Source organism: Austrofundulus limnaeus, unplaced genomic scaffold (assembly GCF_001266775.1).
Source record: "Austrofundulus limnaeus strain Quisiro unplaced genomic scaffold, Austrofundulus_limnaeus-1.0 Scaffold0, whole genome shotgun sequence".
In the NCBI taxonomy this organism is placed as follows: domain Eukaryota; kingdom Metazoa; phylum Chordata; class Actinopteri; order Cyprinodontiformes; family Rivulidae; genus Austrofundulus; species Austrofundulus limnaeus.
The window spans coordinates 1-21,749 of record NW_013952402.1 but is presented as its reverse complement, the minus strand read 5'-3'; the positions used below and the strand labels follow the sequence as shown (position 1 = coordinate 21,749).

At 40.9% G+C, this 21,749-nt stretch overlaps 1 protein-coding gene across 5 annotated transcripts in view; it reads right to left on the bottom strand.

Annotated features, from left to right (window-relative positions):
- Nucleotides 1-19,590, bottom strand: part of LOC106535036 (baculoviral IAP repeat-containing protein 6) — a gene marked incomplete at both ends in the record, with an annotated part of 29,956 nt that extends 10,366 nt beyond the window's left edge. For all 5 annotated transcript variants that reach the window (XM_014032287.1, XM_014034455.1, XM_014033759.1 and 2 more), the window contains 30 exon segments: nt 160-297; nt 423-559; nt 1,360-1,579; nt 1,661-2,013; nt 2,209-2,417; nt 2,555-2,769; nt 3,056-3,155; nt 4,567-4,878; nt 5,420-5,607; nt 5,695-5,841; nt 6,183-6,316; nt 6,589-6,736; nt 6,840-6,937; nt 7,240-7,371; nt 7,452-7,613; nt 7,729-7,862; nt 8,001-8,167; nt 8,459-8,590; nt 9,495-9,626; nt 9,947-10,107; nt 10,402-10,627; nt 10,719-10,868; nt 11,557-13,212; nt 13,501-13,559; nt 14,937-15,106; nt 15,202-15,427; nt 15,514-15,596; nt 15,796-15,907; nt 16,112-16,305; nt 19,453-19,590. In XM_014032287.1, coding sequence (XP_013887741.1) covers nt 160-297; nt 423-559; nt 1,360-1,579; nt 1,661-2,013; nt 2,209-2,417; nt 2,555-2,769; nt 3,056-3,155; nt 4,567-4,878; nt 5,420-5,607; nt 5,695-5,841; nt 6,183-6,316; nt 6,589-6,736; nt 6,840-6,937; nt 7,240-7,371; nt 7,452-7,613; nt 7,729-7,862; nt 8,001-8,167; nt 8,459-8,590; nt 9,495-9,626; nt 9,947-10,107; nt 10,402-10,627; nt 10,719-10,868; nt 11,557-13,212; nt 13,501-13,559; nt 14,937-15,106; nt 15,202-15,427; nt 15,514-15,596; nt 15,796-15,907; nt 16,112-16,305; nt 19,453-19,590 — 6,433 coding nt within the window.
- Between the last annotated feature and the right edge of the window lie 2,159 nt (nt 19,591-21,749).

Genomic DNA, 21,749 nt, shown 5'->3' with positions numbered 1-21,749 from the left:
TTTAGTGGAAACACTGAGTGAAGAACAGACTTTTTTCTAAATATTTGAAACAAATATGGCTTCAAATCAACATATGCCCTTTGCAACCAAACGAACATTAAAATATTCACATCTCATTGCTGAAGAATATTAGTGTAGGTCCATAATTCCAGCTTTTACCTGTTGTAGGTCTGTCCCGTTCCTTCCCACCGAGGTTCTTTTTCCCTCCTGAGGCCTCATCTTCTATACTAGCTACGTAGTCCAAMAGTCTGGAAACCAACATCACGACCCAGCTTATCATTGGAATATCCAAAATACCTGGAAGACACACAAATGACTGAACCTYACCTCTACTTCAACAGTGTTCACGAGAGCAACAAAAAKCAAATCTAATTGTCATTTTGACCTACAARTACTTCATTAACCAAATTCACATAWATTACCTTCAGTCCTGCGTTGAGCGGCAGCTTGTGGCTGCTGCAGTGGAGACAACAGGCTGTCCAAGAGGTTCAGGAGACCCTCCAACACACCACTGTTACTGAGAGATCTTTGGCCGATGCAGGACAGAAGCATGAAGACTCTGGATGAAACAAATCATAACGTTAACTGCTTCCATCAAGACCTTGACCAAAACAGCTCAATCTTTTCAAGAAGGTACAACAAGTTACAGAATTCAAGTTGGTGCAGGTTGCTACAACAGAAGAGAAAATAAACAGAAGAACGGAGACATTACATGACCAGTTCAAGGGTGCAGAAAGATCGTTATACATATTTTGAAGAGATATCTGAGAAACTCTTCAAAAACAAACACACCGATGCAAACAGGACCCTCAAACAAAATGTGGTTCACCCTAAAGTTAAAGCACTAACTTATAACTAAATAACCTCTTCACAGACACAACACAGGAGAGACAGCTCCTCAGGCCAAAACTCAGTTGGTCACTTAAGAGAAGGTAAAGGTTTTTTTATTATTATTATTATTATTATTATTATTATTATTATTATTATTATTATTATCATAAACAATTATAATAACAGTAATGAATTTTATTTATAACGCACTTTACATTTACAAAAAATAGCAACAAAACAAGTACCATAAAATACAGATTTCATGTTCAAAATATGAGTAGACACATTAAGAAAAAAAAATCAATAAAAACATTGAGTAAAAAGAAAGGTTTTTAGACCCGTTTTAAAACATGCCCCGGTTTGAAAGAGAAGTAAAGAAAACCATTTTTGTCAAATAAGAAAGACCAACGTTAAACACAGGAGGCCTCAGGTTTCAGATTTCCAGAACATTTAATTCAGTTTTGAATCTAATTCTCAACAGTTTTGTGTGAACTTCCACAGACAGTGTGTTAACTGTGGTTACTTTACCTGTCCTGGGGGAAAATGAGCAGTTGTTCAGAGTTGTAGAGTTCCTGCAGCACGTTGGAGACAAATTGGCCCCACCAGCGTTCTCCTCCACAGAGCTGTACCAACAACAGGCCGGCGTGAAGACGGATCTTAGGAGTCCCACTGATGCAGAGATGCTTGAAGAGCTCCTCGCAGGCTTTAGCATGGAAGGTACTCTGGAGCACAGAGGGCACAGAGTGTCCTGGAAACAAAACAAAAGAGAAATTAAATTATAATATTCCACGTCCTGCAAGTTCCAACCATGACTGGTTTCCTGTCTCACCATTAGTGGAGTGCAGCAGGCTGAGCAGTGTATCCAGCAGGTACCGAATGATGGTCCTCAGCTGCTCTGTGGACGAGTTGTGAACCAGCTCCTGAGCCTCCGGATGACTTGCTGTGGGCAGGGACTTGCGGCTGGCGCCCAGTGAGACGCGCAGCCGCTGGACGGCGTGGTGAGCCAAGTTTAGTTGCAGCTGCAGCTGGATGCAGTCCTGGTAGGCAGAGAAAACACGCTGGTCTTCCTCCACCACCTTGTCTGGCTTACGGAGGAAGTACTGAGCATTATTAGCGCTGTTGAGAGGTGGCAGGTCAATGTTCTGTAGAAGAGTCTCCAGCCGATGGCATGCTAGATTGTACCTGATGAAGAAAGAAAAGAACGGATGTCTTCATTAAAGTGAAAAAAATCCTCTTTTAAATACAAACAGGACATGTGTGTGTCTGTGTGTGTGTGTGTTTGTGTGTGTAGGAACCAGTTTACAAAAAACGTGAGCAAATATGTATCAAATAAAAATACCCACTCAAAAAACTGATTTAATAGGATCTGTGTCTCACCTGCACTGGATATCTTCCTGTAAAGCCATCATCATGGTCAGATGTTGGTCCACATCTGGCTGGCTGGCAGCCTCGCTCTCTCCTCGCAGAGGATCATGCATCAGTTTAAGCTCACTCTCCCACGGAAGGATGTATGTGTGCCCATAGTAGAAGCCCAGTGGGATCTTGGCCCGTGCACTGGTGCTGCCATAGCGTCCAATAACTGTAATCTGAGGTTGGACAAATGAAAGTATTTGTGATTATTTCACTCTAGGGGACTAAATTTTTTATTTATTAGTTAATTAACCAATTAACTGACAGGCCATTTTGACCAGACCATTATTGTCCAACCCAAACAGAAACTGACCTTCATGAACCTGCAGACAGGTGGTGGAAGCAGGTCATGTAGAATGAGTGAATGGGTGCTGATATCAGTGGCCACCACCAGCCTGCGGCCATCCACCTCCTCCCCCAGAGTCCAGATGTCGATGGATAGAGAGGCCAGGTCACCACAGGTCGGGATCAGAGCGTCCGTCAGCAGGACAGGACGGCCAAAGTCCAGCGTAACAAACCGACGAGCCCCTAGGAAAAGTAAAAAAAAAAAATTTTCATAAGAAATATTTACAATTTACACCACAAGTAACAGGAGACTGCCTCTCTCCTCTGGAAGAGAGCACACATATTTAACATCAACCATTTTAATGCAGAGGGATATTGTGTGTTTAAAAAAGTTGTCTTGTACTAAACCATGACTCTTAAACCAAGGTGTATATCAAAATGAGAATTTTGTGTACTTTTACACCTGGTCTAAAGACATTTAGAAAGCAGCAGCTGGGTGGAAAACATGATGCAAAGTAACATGACTTACCTGAGTGCATTCGCTCTATGATGATAGATTGGTGTGGAGGAGGCTGCAGGAAGTGAGATGCCTGGGAAAGGGCCAGAGCAAGACCACTGCCCATAGGGCTCTGAGGAAAAGAAAACGTTATTACACCAAATATATAATTTCATTGCAAATAAAACAAAATTTGGCTTTAAAATTTAGATAAAATTAAGATTTCAAGCTCAGTATTTTTATTGAAGTTTACACAGATATTTGACTGTAAAGAAATATWTTTTTTGCACTGAACAGTGAATTAAATCATCTTCTTTAGACTATGCAGCATATTTATAACCCCAGGAAGCACCAAGAAGCAGTAGTAGTAGCCTCAGCAGCTGCGTTGAAAGAAATGACCATAGGTTGGTCTTGCAAAGGCACAATCCCTCATACTCCTGTTATACAGAGTTATTGACTGAAAGAGAATAGCTATTTTTTTTTTTTTTTTTTGTAAGGAAAATTTGTCCACTTGGACTTAAAACTGAAACTGCAGTCATTCACTAGGGGGCGTTCACTTTCAATTTTTTTCCAATTTCAAACTTTATTCATTCCATAAAAAACAAAATTCTATGTACAATAAAAAAAGAAAATACAAATAAAATGAAATGAAAGGCGGCAGAGAGAAGAGAAAAATCTTATAATATCTGCCCCTTTTTTCTCAAGTATAAATTCGAACTACAATAATCTTCAGTGCACGCTAAGAGTGATTACGATAGCTATTTAGTGTCACTACTTTAGCACATGCCCCGCGCGYCGACATCTGCTGAGTAAACAAACGAAGCTTAACCTGGCGGGGAGGCGTGTAAAGCCTGGCAGCACACGGTGGGATTTTATCATTTTTATCGCGAGATGACAAATTATTACCATGGTGAATGTCTTAGATGGTATATCGCACACGATAACATATCGCCCATCCCTACTACAGGTTAAGTTATAAAACATGCACAGATTTAAAAGAAAGAAAGAAAAAAAACACTACAGAACGATAAAACCGCAACAGCTTTTTATTCCTCTTTCCCTTTTTTACCACAACAGCTGACGATYGGCCCACAGAGTGAGGAACACACTGACATGGAGACACAAACCTGAGCAGAACCAAACAGACATGAACCTAATGAAGTGAGACTCAACAACGGAGACAAGTCTGAAAAAGCTCTATTTTGACTGACAGATACGTAAATGATCTCTTCAGCTATTTAGTGTCATTTTCCTACAGACACAAACATTTCTATTTCAGTAAGTGTAGCTGTACTTAAACATACCAGCTATGTAATTAAGAGGGAACACGGCTCTTTCAGTGTAGAGCTACAAGGTTAGGTCTCAAGCTCTTTTTGAAACGTTTCATTGGTTAGTCATACCAAACCATAGACACATTTGACATCAGCTTTTAAAAACACACACTTAAAAATTGGTCTCAAACTTTTCTTGCAGCAACTAAAAAGTAAAGATGCTCCTCCCAGACAAAACAAAACTGCTCAGAAATGAAGCAGAATAACACTAACCGGTTTGGTCTTTTGTGTGTTCTTGTGTGCAGCCAGGTTGACGGGCCCAGACTCCATCATGGAGCCGGGAAACAGGTGAGCCAGCTCCGAGCTGAAGGCCGCAGACACCGCCTCGTTGGGCGGCGTGAGAGGAGGAGTCATAAAGAGAGGCGTGGTTTTTGGGGTGGGCGGGATGACGTCAGAGGGGTGAATGAAGAAGCCCGGAGCAGACGAGGGGTTTGAAGGCACAGAGTTGTGGATGGGTCCCACTCCAGAGGCAACAGCAGCTGCTGCAGAGGTGGTCTGGTGAAGTTTAGCCTCCAGCTTCGCCTTCTGCAATAATAAGATGTTCATGTTTTCAAAACATGCACTACCAAACAAATAGCATCCCTCTGCAGGGACACACACCATGCTTATGTTTAAATGAGATATTCTGCATGCATTCAGAAATAAAAATGATGGTAATTTCGTAAATAACTAGCAGAGCAAAGCATCTGATTCTCAAAGCTCAGCCCTACATTCAATTAGGTTGCATCAAATATTTACTGTCTCCTGAGAGCTGATGGTAATTATGTCTCGGGAGAAGAAATTGAGGAAGAGGAGCAAACCATCCTCAGCACAGTTCTTTCAGTGTGCAGCAGTGCTGGAGATGTGATGGTGAGGTCAACTCGAACATCAAAAACAATGAAAACAATGCTGTGACCCTTTTACTTCTGCAATGATCTGCACTTGTACTGCAGCTGAAGTGTGATGATCTACAGCACTTCCATCAACCTGCAGAGCAGCTAGTATGTATGTGGTATGTGGTAAAATTCCTACAGCAAAGTTTTAATAAAGTTCCAGAGAAGCATTTAGACAAGGTTTAGAGTTTCACCTGCTGCTGCAGCTTCAACAGCTGCTGCTGTTTCTCCTGCAGGACCTGCAGCTGCTGCTCAGCTGACACCATGGCGTGAGACAGAGACTGAAGGGCCACCTGAGCTGCAGAACTCAGAGCCGTCGAAGCTTCTCCGACCGTCCCCGTCGACAGGCCGCCCACAGTTGGCGTCACACCGAATGTGCTGACTGGAGTTTAAAAACAAAAAATGTCAGGGGTAAAGAATGAAGATCTAAGATTTCAGTGAACACTAAGCAAAATCAAGCAGGCGTTACCAGTGAACATGCTGGCGTCATCTCGTTCCACCCGTGTTCCATCACTGGTGGAGATACAAGTAAAGTGCAAAGGCTCCACCTCCAGGAGTCCAGTCAGAGATGTGAAGCTGCCCTCTGCTGCTGCACAGCTGTTCACTTTTCCATTTCCTGCAACAGAGAATAAACTAGTTCAAGCACTTCCTCTCAGCATTCTATTAAAAACAAATGCAGACTTTATGCAATTAATCACTACCAAATGGAACAACAGTTTAATTTTACAGACAACAAATAAGCAGAGGCAGTGTTAAGTCAATTTTTCAGATATTAAATATMGTTAACTGAAACTTTTCTGTTTGTAAAGAGTTTTTGTTTTTGGTAACAAGAAAACAAAGTTTTTCAATACAACAAAACCAGTTTGCCATGATGAACAACTTCCATCCTCAAAGTCAATTCTTTAAAGTGCAAACAGAGCTGCTCGACTAAGATGATGAGTCTGTTCTGGCTTTTACCTGAGAGGATGTCAGAGAGGTCAATCTCATCTGACTGAACTCCGATGCTGCTGCTGAAGGCGTTCTTACAGGAGGAACCGCTGACCTCCAGGTCAAAGAGCACCGGGTCAAAAGGAGAGCTGTACAGACCGTACCTGAACGAAGGTGGATGGGGGAGGGACAAAAACCGTGAAGACATTCCACATTTATTTTGGCCTTTTCTTTCCACAGCTTATGCAACATGAAGTCAGCATTTTGTCTGATTATATTATTACAAAAGCAAGTTCCAAAGTATGTTTGATATTTACAGAAGACAGCTGATGTATGTTGAAAGTTTGGGCAGTATCTCCATTAGCATCCTTCAATGGTTCTTCAGAAATAATTTCTAATGTGATTATCTAATCAAATCAAAGCAAAACAAGTGTACCTGGTTTGTAGCAGTGCCTCCAGTGGAGTGAGGCGGTCCTGCAGCTGTCGAGAGATGGCCGTGAGCAGCGAGGCGCATGTTGTGCTACAGGCTGCCATGTCCTCCTCCTTCACATAGTTTAGTAGCACAAAGTACCAGAACACTGAACCTTAGAGTAAACGGAGGGAGAGAGAGGMTGTAAATAAAAACTGCTGGGATTATTAAATAAAAAGCTGCTGTTTGTTGCTCTGGGTGGACGCTAAGCTACTCACCACCTGTTGCTGCTGCAGGTAAATAAGGCATATTATCCAGCAGAGCCTTCAAGAGGCTCACACCAAAACCCTGTTGACTTTGTTCTCCTTTGCCATTGCTACAAAAACAAAACATTATAATAATTACTCTTAACATAGAAAACTCAAATTACATTGTTATCAAAAGAATATAAAACGTTATGATGTTCCTGCCCAACTTCACACATCATCAATATTTTATTTGGTTTAGGAGGATAAAAGCTTACAAACCACCTGAAGTTTGTCTCAGTCTAATTCTTAGCCTTAACAGATTTTTAATGGTAAAAACACATAAATCACATATTTAAACCAGGTTCTACAGACAGTGGAGTGACACAGAAAATATCTGTATTGCTCAGCAGAAACTGAGCTGGTTTCTTACCTAATACAAAGTGCCAGAAAGCGAGCACATTTGTGCGCTATGCTGCGACCCGCTTCAAAGAAACACACCCGAACAATTTCCATTAGCCTCGTCTGGGTTTTAGCAAGCAGGCCCTCCTTTCCTTCTCTGATGCTAAAACAAAAACAAAACAATGAATTGTTTCAATGCTTTTACATGTTTTAATATTCTAATTTAATCAGGTTTGTGTTTACCTGCAGGGTCCGTTGGAGAAAACCCCAGCGAGCCAGCACAAAATGTCAAGGATGAGACTTTGAGCGTGCTCAGTGGCCAGGCCGCCTTCTGTCCGCCGACACAGAGCATCCAGCAGCTTCTCGTGGAAGTCTGGGAACTGCAGCATAGCACAGCGCTGCACCCTGAAAAGCACATTGACGACAAGCTAAAAGTCAAAAACATTTTAAGGACATAAACTCAACTTCTGAGCGTCTTCTTACTGTTGAGATGTTTTGTTAGTTTTGAGAAGGAACCAACCTTTCTTTGGGTACGGACGTCTTCTTAAACCTTCTGATTGTGACTGAAACTTCCTGCAGCAGGTCACAGCCTCGCAGGTTCTCAACTTTCTTCGACTGAGCAGAGTTCTCAGTTTTTCCTGAAGAGACTCTCTCCTACAAATAAACAAACAAGAAAAAACAAAATGACTGTTACCTTTTTTGGCAGTAATGGAAGTGTTGGTTTTTATTATATCACCCATTTAAACAATGAATTTGGTGCTGAACAGAGAGAAGCGAGCTGTGAATGCTCACCTTGGAAGCCTGAGCCTGTTGCAGCAGAGTGGACAGGGAGTGGGCTTTGGAGCTTTGGGGCTTTGCACTGGGCATTCTCAGCACGGGCCTCGGGCCCTCCTCAATGCCATTGTCACTCACAGCTTTGATGTGAACCAGAAAAGAGCGGTACTTCCCTCCTGCCATGCCTGCAGAACAAAGAGACACTTTACACTTTTATGCTTCATTTCAAACCTGAGCTGACAAGCTGCGATACGAAGGACGTTTTACAAGTAAACAAACTCAAGAAGATGGACTAACATTCCTCCGCCCAACACGACTCAGCATTTAACCTCACTACACTAAGTCTGGGACTAGAAAACCCAACCTGACGATATCCAACGTGTCAACACATGAAACAATCGACACGATTAGCCAGGTTTCGTTTCATGGCAGATCCTAACCGTTTAACTCACACAACTGAAACACAGCTCGATTACCTTTGACCAGTTTGGGACTGGTGAGGCTGAGCATGCCTGAGTGTCCCGAGAGATCCAGTCCACTGGCCAGCCACACTGGACCACACAGAATGTCCTCCTTGTGATCCTCGAGGAACGGACACAACACAGAGCCTGCAGTAAACACAGAAGGCACTCAGAACAAGCTTGAAACAGTCTGATGTTAGGAAGCATCCATTTTTCTAAAACACATCATGATCATTTTCCTTTTAACATAAAATATAAAATCATGGCAGCTTTTTCCAAACAAACCTAGCTGAACAAGTTTAAATTTAAATATACAACAGAGCTTGATATAGAAAAGATAACCTGTAGAGAACCAAAAACTTAGAATGGGGTGCATGAGACTGTAGATTGAGTACATTTGATGTGTAGAGAAATGCTCCTTGATCGATCTCTTTAATGTGATCATCAAGAAGAAACTAATACATGTCAGTTGTTTGCATCTAATGGATTAGAAATTCAGCAAAGGCACATTCAGTGTTTGTTTTTAAGATTAGAGAAACAATTTAACAGAAATTGACTTGTTGCTAACTACTGCTATCATTAAATGGCAAATAATTGAATCATAGAGATCACTGAATCTTATTGTTACACCATTAACTTGCCCCAAGTTTATTTTAATCAGAGTTCATTTTGATTTAAGATTTATAATTTTATGATGTTATGATGTTTGTGCTGTATTTAATTTAAACCTTAATGCAGTTTAATTTTTGTTAAGAAGCTGAACACGTCTCCTGATGCAACACGTAAGATTAACATTTTTTTTGTTTGTTGTGTTTTTTTCCCAGTGACAAGAATCACAGATTCAAGGTTTGAATCCTCACTGAGTTAGGCTATAGAGTTGAATTAAACAACATAATGGCTAAAGGCAAATTTGAACATACTGTGATATATTATATATGATTACAAAGCCCCAAAATATTGCAATATTGTTTTTAGGAGAAATGATAGATTTCTGCGGCATCTGAAAAGCAAATTAAGGTTAAACAAATTTGGATTCAATGTATTTTTTTACCTGATGTTTCCTCAATGTCCATGAACTGGATGTCCTCTGTGAAGTCCTGCAGCAGAGGCTGACCGTTGTTCTCGCCGTTGGCATGGAGGAGGTTTGAAAGAGGAAATGAGATCTGTCTGTCCACTGCTGTCTCTGCTTGGGAGAAGACAAAAAGATTCTGACATGCTGTTTTTATCATGATGAATTTAATGAATCATACCAAATAAATCTGTTTACAACATACAACAATGTAAAAAATATGGGAACCAGGAAGTAACTGAAGCATGTTTTCACTCTACAATACAAGTCTGAGTGGTTCTGACTGGGCCTAGTTGTAATGCACACAGTAAGAAATGTTTCTTACAGTTGTACAGTGTATCTGTCAAGGTCCACATTTTGCCATGAAGACAAACACACAAGGTACCACCAGTAGGCRTAGCAGAAATTAAGAAAGTAATAAATGGCTTCCTCACCGCTAACTTTGCCCAGCCCCGGTGCTTTGTTCTTCAATAACGTGACCTGGATCTGAGGAATGTTCACAATGTTGGCATTCAGGACAAACTTGAAGTCTACGTGGCCAACCATGCAGGCTTTGGGCAGCACCAGTTCAAACACGTGCTCGTCCCAGCTGGAGCTGCAGAAACAACAACAACAACATCAGAAACAAAATGATTGACAATGCAGAAGGGGATAGGGTTTAATATTCAACTGCATGAAGATATTTTATTCTTTTGAAAAACGATTCAACAATTATCTAGTACCTTTCTTACTCCTTTTGAATAATTATTACAGTTAAATTAATGATCAAAGCGATCAATGGCTAAAAGTCACCTCACAGTGTTTAGATTTAAAAAATAAAAACCCTGTATTTTGCCAGTGTGCTGTGGGTGGTGTAAAGACCAAAAAAAATTTTAATTCAATGTTGTACCTGTAACTCTGGAGCTTCCAGGTGCGGGTGTGTTGGGCTGCGTCTCCATGGTGCTGTTGGTGAAGATGCTGTGGGTGTCGTCGCTGCTGCTGCTCCTGCTGTACCTCCACCCAGCATGGGGGCACGGTGGCCGAGAAGCGGGGCGTCAGTGTCTCAAAGCGAGTCAACTCCACCAAAGACATGAGACTCTCAGTGGTCAGAGGTTGGTCCACCAGGAGGTCCACTCCTGCACGAAAACCAGGAGGAAATATTTACCCACATGATCTGATGCATCCAACTGCAAATACTGAACTGTTGGGGTTGATTTTTAGTTCTACCTGTGATTCCAGGACTGGATGGGTTGGAGGAAGGCTTGGCCCCCTCAAGCAGCGGTTCAGCCCCTTTAGAAAGGGGGCCATCAATAAACATGTCTCCATCGTCTACATCATCACAAACACCTCCAATTTGAAGGAAATGAAGTTCTCCACCTTCAGCGACACACAAAAGTCACAACAATTTAAAATAATATATATCAACAAAAAAACAAGGTCATTAATCAAAAAAAAAACCCAAAACCGTTTTTGTTCAACCACTTAGCATTACCTGTATATTTACACATACATACTAAATGTTGAGGGGGGTTTTAATATGTAAGATAAGAATCCATAAAATTTTGCTTAAATAAACAAAAAAATCATGAGCAAAAAGGTCATACTATTTTCAGGTTTCAATTTTATTTCCCATGGTGGAATGATTATACAAAATATATCTTAGATGATGTTTAAAAACAAGTATTGGGTGTCCAACACAAACCAAAAATAAACAAATGAAAATAATTGTTTGTAAATGAACACAAAGCTAAAAAGCCTTTTTGAGTTAAGGTATTTACTACCTTGTTCCAACTACAGCACACATCAGCATACTCCTAAAACGAGCTGTACAGAAACATTTATCACAATCTATGGTGGCTATTTTATCTGCTGTAACCACTTTTGGCTCAACTACAGATTTCATTTTCATGTAAAGTGGATCATTTAAAAATGCAATGCTATCCTTGTGATTAAAAAAAAATGCAATATGAAAAAAATAGCAAAATTTTTCTTGTGTCTGTCCATTTTAACAGCCCTCACTGATGTGTTTGACAAGAAAAAATGAAGTACAGAACAAAAATATTACCTTTAGTGCAGGCACAGAGACGGTCGGTCCCAGAGCAGTAAGTAACTGAGACAAAAGGGTCTGTTTCTTCAGCTAACCCTTCCTTTTTAGGTGGCTCCACCTTGACCAGGACCTCCAATGTGGACAAATCCAAAATCATAATATATCCAGCCTGTGTGGTGACCACCAGGTGACCCAGGCCTGCCATCTCTGCCCGCCGGCACTCTTTGTGGCTGGAGGCAGAGGTGGAAAGACCGGAGACACCAATGCTGCTGCTGGTTGTGGCTGCTCCACATGCAGTCCCAGTTCCAGCAGAGCTTCCTGGACCCATTTCAGGTCCAGACAACCCATTTGTTGGAGCTGAAGGGAGACCCTCCTCAGAGGCCTCTTCGCTTTCGTCTTCTCTGCTGTCGAGCACATCTGGTGGGAGGAGTATGTGGGAGGTAATGGCATCACAAGGGTCCCTGATTTGCTGCACCTTAATTGGCTCTTCTTCCAAAGTGACGATGCGGGTGGAGTAGTTAAGCTTGTAGAGAGCAAGATAGCCCCCTCCACTGCCACGACGCGGAGACCTCTGCTGCTGCTGTTGGTCTCCCGGGGGTAGAATGAGGGGAGTCTGAGGCGGTGACCCACCTGGGTGATGGCTCTCCACCCCATTGGCCACTGTGTGAAGAGGGTCTACTTTGCGCTGGCTGCACAAGGCTGAATGGAGACGGTTGAGATTGTTCAGAGCCTCCACTTGGTTTGTCGCACTCAGAGACTCYGAGCCACAGGGCTGCAGGCAAACCAGAAGGTGGACTCCGTCCCAGCACGGCGTGATGGAGTCCACGTAGAGATTCTCTTCCTCCAGCTGTTTGGGAAGCCTCAAGCACTGCACCAGTGCTCCAGGCCGAGGCGGAGTGGAGACCGTCGCTGCGGCCAGCGTGCTCCATTTGTCCATGTGACCGTCCAGCCCTGCCAGATTAGTCGCTGCGTCAGCAAACTGCTGGATGTAGGTGATGGGAGGATCCTGAAGGAGAAGCTGCTCGTGAGTATCAAACTCCATCTCGATGATTTGTGGCACAGTGAAGCCCTCCTCGTGGAGCCCCTTGCTCATTAGGTTGTTCATCTGAGCAAAGACCTGTCCCGAGGACTTATCGTCCACCTCTCTGATGCTGTACAGCAACAGCACCGGTATAGTCCTACGTATAGCTGGCATAGTGGTGGGGCTCGAAAGCTGAGAACCCGGCAGATTAGAAAAACCCTGCTCCTGGGTTGCAGTCTGGGGATTACAAGGGTCTATCTCCATGGGACCCTGTTCCTGTAGAGGTCCAGGAAAAGGCTCAGGGACCTGAGTCCTGTGTGGACCCCCTGTGGTCCTACGTATTGAAGATGAGGYTAGGGTGGGGGGCACAGGCATGGGGGTGCTGGATGCTGAGCAGTAGCTGAGCAGGCCTCCAGCCAACAGGCAGGGAAAGGGAATGTTGTGGTGTTCGGACACCTTGTCTTTAGTTTTAGCCTGGCTGTGGGTCTTGGTTTGGTTTAATGAGGGGTTGGCCCCCAGCTCCTCCAAATCCTTCACCGTGTCCTCCAGTACACTGGCCACCACCTCCCACTGAAGCTTCTCCGGCTGATGGAGCACACTTAGTGCGGACACTCCGAGGTTCAGGTCCATGCTCTCCCACTGGGACGGGTGGCCTGAAATCAAACCAAGACCAGGTCTGAGGGTCTTTCAGTCCACATTACGAAATGGTACTAAGTACATTTAGGAACATTTTAGTTTATCAATACAAAATTGTGTTTTCTGGTAACCATATTCTGTTAAAATTGAATTTACCCCCTTGTTTAAARAAGACTTTCAGTAAAACAGAAACACGCTGTAAATGAAATTGGTGGTTAAAGAACTAAAACATAAACCATTCTAAAAGTAGATTTAGATGTCGTTCTTTAGACTTTTAACACAAACGGGATCAGCAGATTACTTACCTGTTACAGACTCTGACCGGGAATGCTCTTCACTGTCTGAGTCCTCCAACTGGTCATCACTGAAAATAACAAGAGAGTTACTAAAACAGTAAAACCTTGTGGTCACAAACTTCTGGTTGCATCAAACATGACCACTTCTTTTATATTAATCACTCATTAATTGGTGTTATTGTCGGGAAATTACATCTGAAGCTAAAATTTGTTGACGATTCCAAAATTAATACCAGAAATTAGGGCTGTGTATTGGCAAGAATTTGGTGATACGATACATATCATGACAGAGGGGTCACGATACGATATATCCCGATATATTTCGATACTGTAAACAAGGCAATATATTGCGATATTTTTGGTCCAAAAATTCTAATAAATAAAAACCTCTTACAGGGGAAAAAAAAACAAAAAACCGAAAAACCATTCAGCTATCAGAGCACGAAGCTAATGTTTACTCACAATGCTAATGCTCTCTTACTCTCTGGCGCTCAAGAGATAGAGGAGCCAAATGGCTGGCTCACTGCTGCTAACTAGTGGTCAGAGGCTGAACTACAACATAAAAATGAATGGCTGGCAGGAAAGTTGACATTTTAAACCTTAATAAAAAATTGATACAGGGCTTTAGAATATCGATACAGTATCGGGAAATGAAATATCGCGATATTTCAGTGTATCAATATTTTCTTACACCCTTACCAGAAATACAATAATTCTGGATGGTACTTGTGTCCTAACTGACTCAATGATGAAGATGATACTGCAGTACAGCCTCTACTATCTGTTGTTGTTGTTGTTTTATTTTTCTTACAAGCTTAGCTGCAGTTTGTGGCTGCTTCAACTCAAAATTTATCAACTTCAAGTGAAATAATTTTGAAAATGCTTTGCCTATGTGGCGCTTTCTTTGTTTTTGCAGCAGAATATCTGATTTTACAGCTCGTTGTTCTAGTTGTCTCACACCGAGATTGTTCCAAGAAGCTTTCTGGAGCACTACGAGCACAGTGTGTGAGTGATGGGAATGCATGTCTTGGCAAGAAAACCGTGTGGAACAGTGCTCGACAATCAAGCCATCACATCATGAATAGGCAGCCACCACAACCTTGTTATGAAAGATTGGCACATTTAAAACCTCGTACAACATATCAGATGCAATCACCCATAATAGGAAACCCCCTGTTATAATACAGATGCTGCTTTAAGACCGTACCAAAATCATGTCATATCAACGTGCTGGATTATTTTATGTTTTTATGTCATGGCAGTGTTGTCATCTTGTGTGGAGGGAGGACAACCTGCACCTCAGTAACTCATTATGTGACATTAGCTGACTCATGTAGGAGAACATTCTGGATGAATTTATCTACAGACAGCGAGAGAATTTCTCCGGACTATTTATCTGTTTGTGTATCTTTGTGTTTAGGCCAGTAAATCCGTGCATGTTTTACCTGTCTCCCTCCAGCTTGGGCAGGTCGGAGCAGGACGATGACTCCTCCAGCCAGGTCAGAGTTGGTCTCCGAGACTCGGTCAGAACTTGCTGGCCCTGCTCCCCGCTGCACAGSACCAGCTGCCTGAGGATGACCGGGTCGTACGGGTTGATGTCAAACTTCAAGTGCACCTGTTCAGCACAAAATGATGGTTTTTCAAAGAACATCGGGATTGACGTTTTATTAACCGTCACACCACAGCAGTTTGATGACTTCCTCCTCTGACCTTCATCATTTTGGAAACATCCCAGATACAGATCTTGCCCCTCTTTGTGGCCGCAGCCAGGAACTGCGGGCAGCTGCCAAAACCATAACATGCAATCTTGTCCGAACTGTCGGGGCTGTTGGGAAACTGGGCGGGGCTTGTTGCGAGCGTCACCGACAGCGGAACATTCTGCGTATGCTCTCCCTTTACGAACGGACAGTTGGGAGAATGTCGCTCATGCTCAGACCTAGAGGATTTTTAGAGAAATGTTAAAATGGCAATTTCTATGAGTAGGTTGCAGCTGGTACTGAAGAAATAATACGTTCCACCCACCAGGGCTCATCTGTAGGCTCCCAGCAGACCAGACACACACTGCAGGTGAAACACATGGCTCTGTCATCCCCTGTTGAGGCAGGCTGAAAAAGACAAAATGGGTGTCAGCCGTGCAGCTCAACTCTCAAACTGCTTTTTCCCTTAAATTAAGTATTTTCAAAAAATAAAAGCCGAAAAAAATACTACTATCATGTTATAGTTGTTACCATTAAGCTTGGCCACTCATGTTCAAGATGCAAAACTTGGTAAAGATTTAAGCGTCATACGTGTCAAAGATCATACCTGGTGGTAAAACCCTGCTTGAGCCATTGGGTCAGGCTGAGCCCATCTGTACCCAGCGTGTGGCCATGATGTGAACGTCTCCCGTCTGTTGGCCTCGCTGTACATCAGCGATCTGTAGAGAGCAACAAACATTTACAGGACTCTGAAAGCTGCTCTGGATACTGACACTRGGCTGATTATGAAACCTATCTAATCTAGTGTATTTGATTTATTACAAATTTCGTCACGAGGCATATTAAATGTTTATACACTGAGTGCAGATGGTCACGTTAATGTTTTAGCTTTCTGCATCTAATTTTCTGGTCGTTTCTCGTACCGATCTACAGAGCGCCCGGGGCCCACCCCGAGCTCAGGCCTGGCACTGGACAGGAGGTAGGAGAGCCGGTCCATGATGGAGGAGGCCACAGACAAGGCAGCTACGTTCTGATTAATCTTCTTCAACTCGGTGACGATGGCCCCGACCACAAGCTTCAGCACGTGATGGGGAAGGTGGAGGGTCACCGTCGCCCACTAACAACACGGTAGAGAAGCAGGAAGAGAAAGAAAACAGAAGTGAGAATATTGACCGAACAAGTCAACAAAAACAAACAAGACCATAATCATCAGAGTACACACTTTCTGTTTAAGATATAAATGACTAGTAAACTAAAAACACCAATAAKTGTTATTGTCTCTAAGTTTAGCTTCTGAAAGTGAAAAAGCTGCAAACATTTGCACAAACTCTGAACACTGTAAGTACATTCTGGCTTGAACCACTCAAACAGCACAGCGTCAAACACCAGSTAATGATGCAGTTTTATTTTGAAAGTAGATCCTGGATTTTGATWTAGCCCACATTTTAAAAACAGACTTTTAACATGTGTTTGGGGACACATGTAAGCACAACGTCTGGTGACTGCAAGCAATAAAAAGCAGTATGTGATCTGCATAATGAACACTTCAAACACAGAACTAAAGATGTTTTACAAACATTGGCCCCGAACTCTGGAGCAGGACTTTCCACTTTCAGAGTGCTGCAACTTCAACATAAAAATCTAAGACATTCCAATAAACATTTCCACTGATATCAGCCAACAACATGTGTTCAGAACGCATGAAGAACCCACAAAAAAGGACAAAGATTCATCACTTGAGAAAGTCTATTATTCAAATCTACTATGTTTGCATGTTTGTTTGTAGTGAACACAATAAGATTTGAAACATACTGGCACAACAACAAACATGCTACATTTCTGTTTACCAAACACCAACAAGAATGATTGATTTCCATATTTTACACACCATGGAGGAGAAAAAATATTTACACTGGATGTGTTTGTTTACATCTACACAAATATTCTAGTTGAAAACAWTTTTTAAATAAAGTTTTATGATAAGCTGCTTGTATGATATTCTGTTTGCAGCGTTTCCCCAAACATTATCCAAGGGGGTCGACTCTGTCCTACTGGCTAAATATTGCATTAGCATGAAAAATACAACCTTAAAACTATTCAAATACATTAGTCAACAATTACTGCACTCCAAGCTGTCCTTAGCAATATGAATATTACACACACTGATATTATGTTGATGATAAACTCACGGTAYATTGTGAAGCCCTAATAAACACTCAATCTAACAGCATGATCATTAATATTGTTACAGGATCACAGCAGCTGATCTAAACACTCGCTCTGATGCARCTCAAAAACTCAACCTCTGAAGGATCTCAAACTTTTTGTTGGTTTCCAAGTGTTTGTAAAATTAATACATTTTATTTAAAGATGCCTTTCTGGACATTCAAGGGCACCGAACAAGCAACACATACATACGTATAAAAATTATCAACACACAAAAAAAGGAATATAAACTACAMAAAATAAAAATAGCAAAAGAAGTAAGAATTATAATCAACACCAGGTCTGACACAWTAAAATTWATCTAACATGCYATTTTGTCTTTTATGTTAGAAAAGATGAAAAATCAATTGTTAGAAACTGATTAAACAAATAGTATAATGGCTATAGAAGGTGCATTATTATTTACTAACACACACACACACACACACACACACACACACACACACACACACACACACACACACACACACACCTGTATTTATTTATTTATTTTTGCCTTTTTTGTCTGTATTTGGAAACTTATCAAGTGACATTTGGGTTCTCTGTTCTTTTAAGAGTCTGCTGTAGTTGTAGATATGACCTGTAAMGTAACCATAAACCTAGAGTGCTGCACAGTGGGACAGCTGCCAGCAGCATAAACTGGATGCTGCAGTGAACTACAGTAAGTTACATRCATTGCAACTTCAGTGGAGAACAGATCATGCCTCTACAACACCCGTCACCTCAGTGGTCTAACTTCACATTTCTAGCAGAATGACCTAAAAKATCAACAACATGAGCCCAGAGTCCCAGGAGAACAGCGGAGCATCATGTAAAGATAACACATCAGGTTAAAACAAAAACTGAATGTGAAAATTTTACTTTAAAATTTGGCCAATTAAGAAACCATTTTTACAGAGTAAAAACAATTCCGCCATAAAAAAAACTACATGGAAGTCTGTATTGTCATTTGATTGTTTAGATTTAACCACAACAGAAKCTTTTTAGCATTTCTGAAAGCCAAACAGATTATTTTTGCTCCTATTTGYYGGTGTGAACAAATAATATCYTACCTGTTGTAGAAAACTCTTTAAACAGCTTTAGTGTAGAAAATTTGAACTGAATCATGACCAAATCAACAAGTAAGCAGCTCWWGTACAAGTGAGGCCAAAACTACTTTAGACTGCGGTCATCAACTCAAAACTTAACGTTTGGGATTCAAGCGTTACTTTATAAACATTTACACCTACATCAATTTCTACAAAACCTCACTTAAAAAAAATCTGAACTATGCTGTCATTACCATTTCTTTCCCATTTATATGTTCAAATTCCCAAGTTTAGAAATGATTTCTTTAAGACAAATTTTGCCTGATTTTAAAATCAGATCTCACTCCCTGACACARAACAATCCATTTCTTAATTCACACAACACAGTTTGCTCACAGTTCTCCCATTTAAAGCTACCCTTTGGCTGCAGAAACATTTTTCAAAAACTAGAGTGTTTTGGGAGGTTATTTCCCTGACCCCTCTATTTTCACKGTATGAACCAAACAACATTCTGAGGGAGATAAATTGTCTCCTAAAAACAGCCCCAACAGGAAAGCTATACTTTAGAGATTACAYAGAACTTCAATATGAGTGACTGGTCGAGTATCCTCTGTATTTTATTCTATTTTTTAATCTYAGTAATAGTGTTTAAAGTCAACACTCATGGTTGAAAGTTATGAACTTTTTATTATGTTACAGAGAGGATTACAACACTTTTAACATCAAACAAAACCGTTTGTTTCTTTTTTTTTTTATCTCTTTGAGAATGCAACACACACTGAATACACACTGAAGAATAAAAAAGTGCCAATTATAGCTAAAAAGCTGTRAAATCAGAACAACAAATAAATCTTGTGAAGGCCATCGTCCACAGACACACACATCACTGCCATCATGCTTCCAAACCTTTCATTTCTCACAACTGATCAACTCTTAAAACAGAGCAGCTCTTTCCATATGGGATGCAAGAACACAAACGAAGCCTTTTTCTAATTGGCTGACGGACTTACCTTGGCCACTTTGTGATTGGCTGCTGTCTCGTGTGAGGTATTCTTCAGGCCTTCTTTCAGCTGGTTGATGAAGAGTTCGTAGCCCTCAGTGTTGGACACGTCAATCTTCTCCTGACAGGCAGACAGCATCTGCTGAGCCTAAACACACAAAACACCTTTCTGTTACGATGCAGGCATAAATAAGCTGGGAAACCTATCATCATTAAATCTTTGTAGAAGAGATACAAAGTGAGGAGGAGTGAAGYTTAGTTTAAAAAAATCAGACTTTAGCTGTTTTTTGACAGATCTCCTACCCTGACGCCAAGTCCGCCTCTCATAAAATAAAATAAAAACATGATGGACTTTTAAAGGGGCAATATCATGTAAAATCAACTTTTTGAGCTTTATATTAAGTTATAATGTTATTCTTTCATCAAAAACAAATTTTCCAAAACTGATATTGTATAATGGTGCTGATTTTTTTATTATTATTACAAAATAGGCTACGACGCTCCAGGTTGTAAACGGCAGGAAGCTGTTGTGATGACGTGCAGAAATGGGTGTGACGGAAGCAGTAGGTTCTTAAAGAGACAGAGGCCAATTTGGAAATGGCTGTGATGCAAAGTCACATAAACAGCATTTTAATAACAAGTGAAGGTGACATAGTTACTTTATTATGGTATAGAATGAAAACTACAAGGGGTGCAACAATTCATGTACCCGTAACGAATCGTTTCGAACAGTGCTGTATCGAACAATACAGATTTTAAAAATTTACTTTATTAACTTGTCTTCTGAAGATGCTCTGTGTTAAAAAGGATCAGTGAATCTGTGTTCGACTACTCCACCTAGGCTGCATTTGAGCGCAGGTCCACTGAAAAACTTGCTGTTTCAGCAACATTTAATTAAAAAACTGTACTTTTGAGGTTAAACAAATGTTCATAATTAATATAAATAAATTACAAGTTAAAAGGGGCGTGGAAATTTCTCTTTATTATACCGAAAAAATATTGAACCGTGAGACTAAAGTATCGAACTGAACCGTGAATTTTCTGTATCGTTGCACCCCTAGAAACTACATAACGGAGAAAAACATAATTTCGGCTCTTTAAATACTCCAGTTAAAAAGGGATTTAAGCCTTTATAGACACAAGAAAACACTCCCAATGTGCAGTGTTGTATTGTCTTTTTCACTGAGGATATGCAAGTTGTTTTGCGAACAGAAAGAGAAACAGAACAGCTGAAATGTAAATCAACACAATCCCAAAGAACAACACGTTAATCTGGGTGTGGCTGAGTCGCAGATGATCAAACACAGGGCAGACATCGATGAGTTTAATTCATCGACTGAAGTAATTTGGTTCATTCTTTTGGATTTTTCAAGACAAACCAAAATAAGTTGATCCACAGTCAGAACAACTTTTAAATCATTTTATGTTCTATGTTGCTTTCCTTCTTTGAACAACAAAATTCTTTTTTTCTCACCCAAGCAAAACGTGGAAAGGAAGTGACAAACAATTCTTATTAGCTAATCAATAAACTCAGAGGGGTCAGTTAATGTAATTAGATTAATATGTTATCTCCAGTCGATCACCACTCTCAGTTAAAACAGAGTGCTAGTGTTTTAAATTGATTTTTACTATGACCGAAAAAGAGTAAATAAATTATTTAAAGCACTCTACATCAAAGCCAGAACGCTTCGTTCTGAWGAAACACAGGAGTTTGAAGGCCTGCTTGTTTCCATTCAGCAGTGTGGGAAAGTTTTGTTTGCAGTGATTCACAGCAACACCAGAGACCATAAGAGTACCAGTAACCTAGATGCATGGAAAGCCAAATGAGTCATAATTCACATACTTTGAAATGTCCTCTTATAGCTTATAAATGCTGTTAAATACACCACCAGATATTTAAGAAACGCACACTAGTATTCACCCACCAGAGAAGCCATATGTGGGTATTTACTCAATTAGATTATTTCCTAATCTCATTGTAAATGGGCCATTTAGTAATAATAAAAATTATTTTATTCTTTTTAATAGACAAATTACAAAAGACATTATTCACTTCTGGGTTGTTGTTTTTTTTTCAACAAGTATAGACGAAATCAAACAATGAAATGAAATGAACACTTTTTTGTAGTATTCATTTTTAAACATCCTGTAGATCATCATTACCAATTTAAATGCAATACGTATATACAATGTAGAGGTGTCCCGATACCGATACCAGTATCGGAATCGGATCCGATACCAGCATCAAGTACTCATACTCGTACTCGTAAAAGCCAGCCGATACTCTTAACCGATACCACTTTTGTC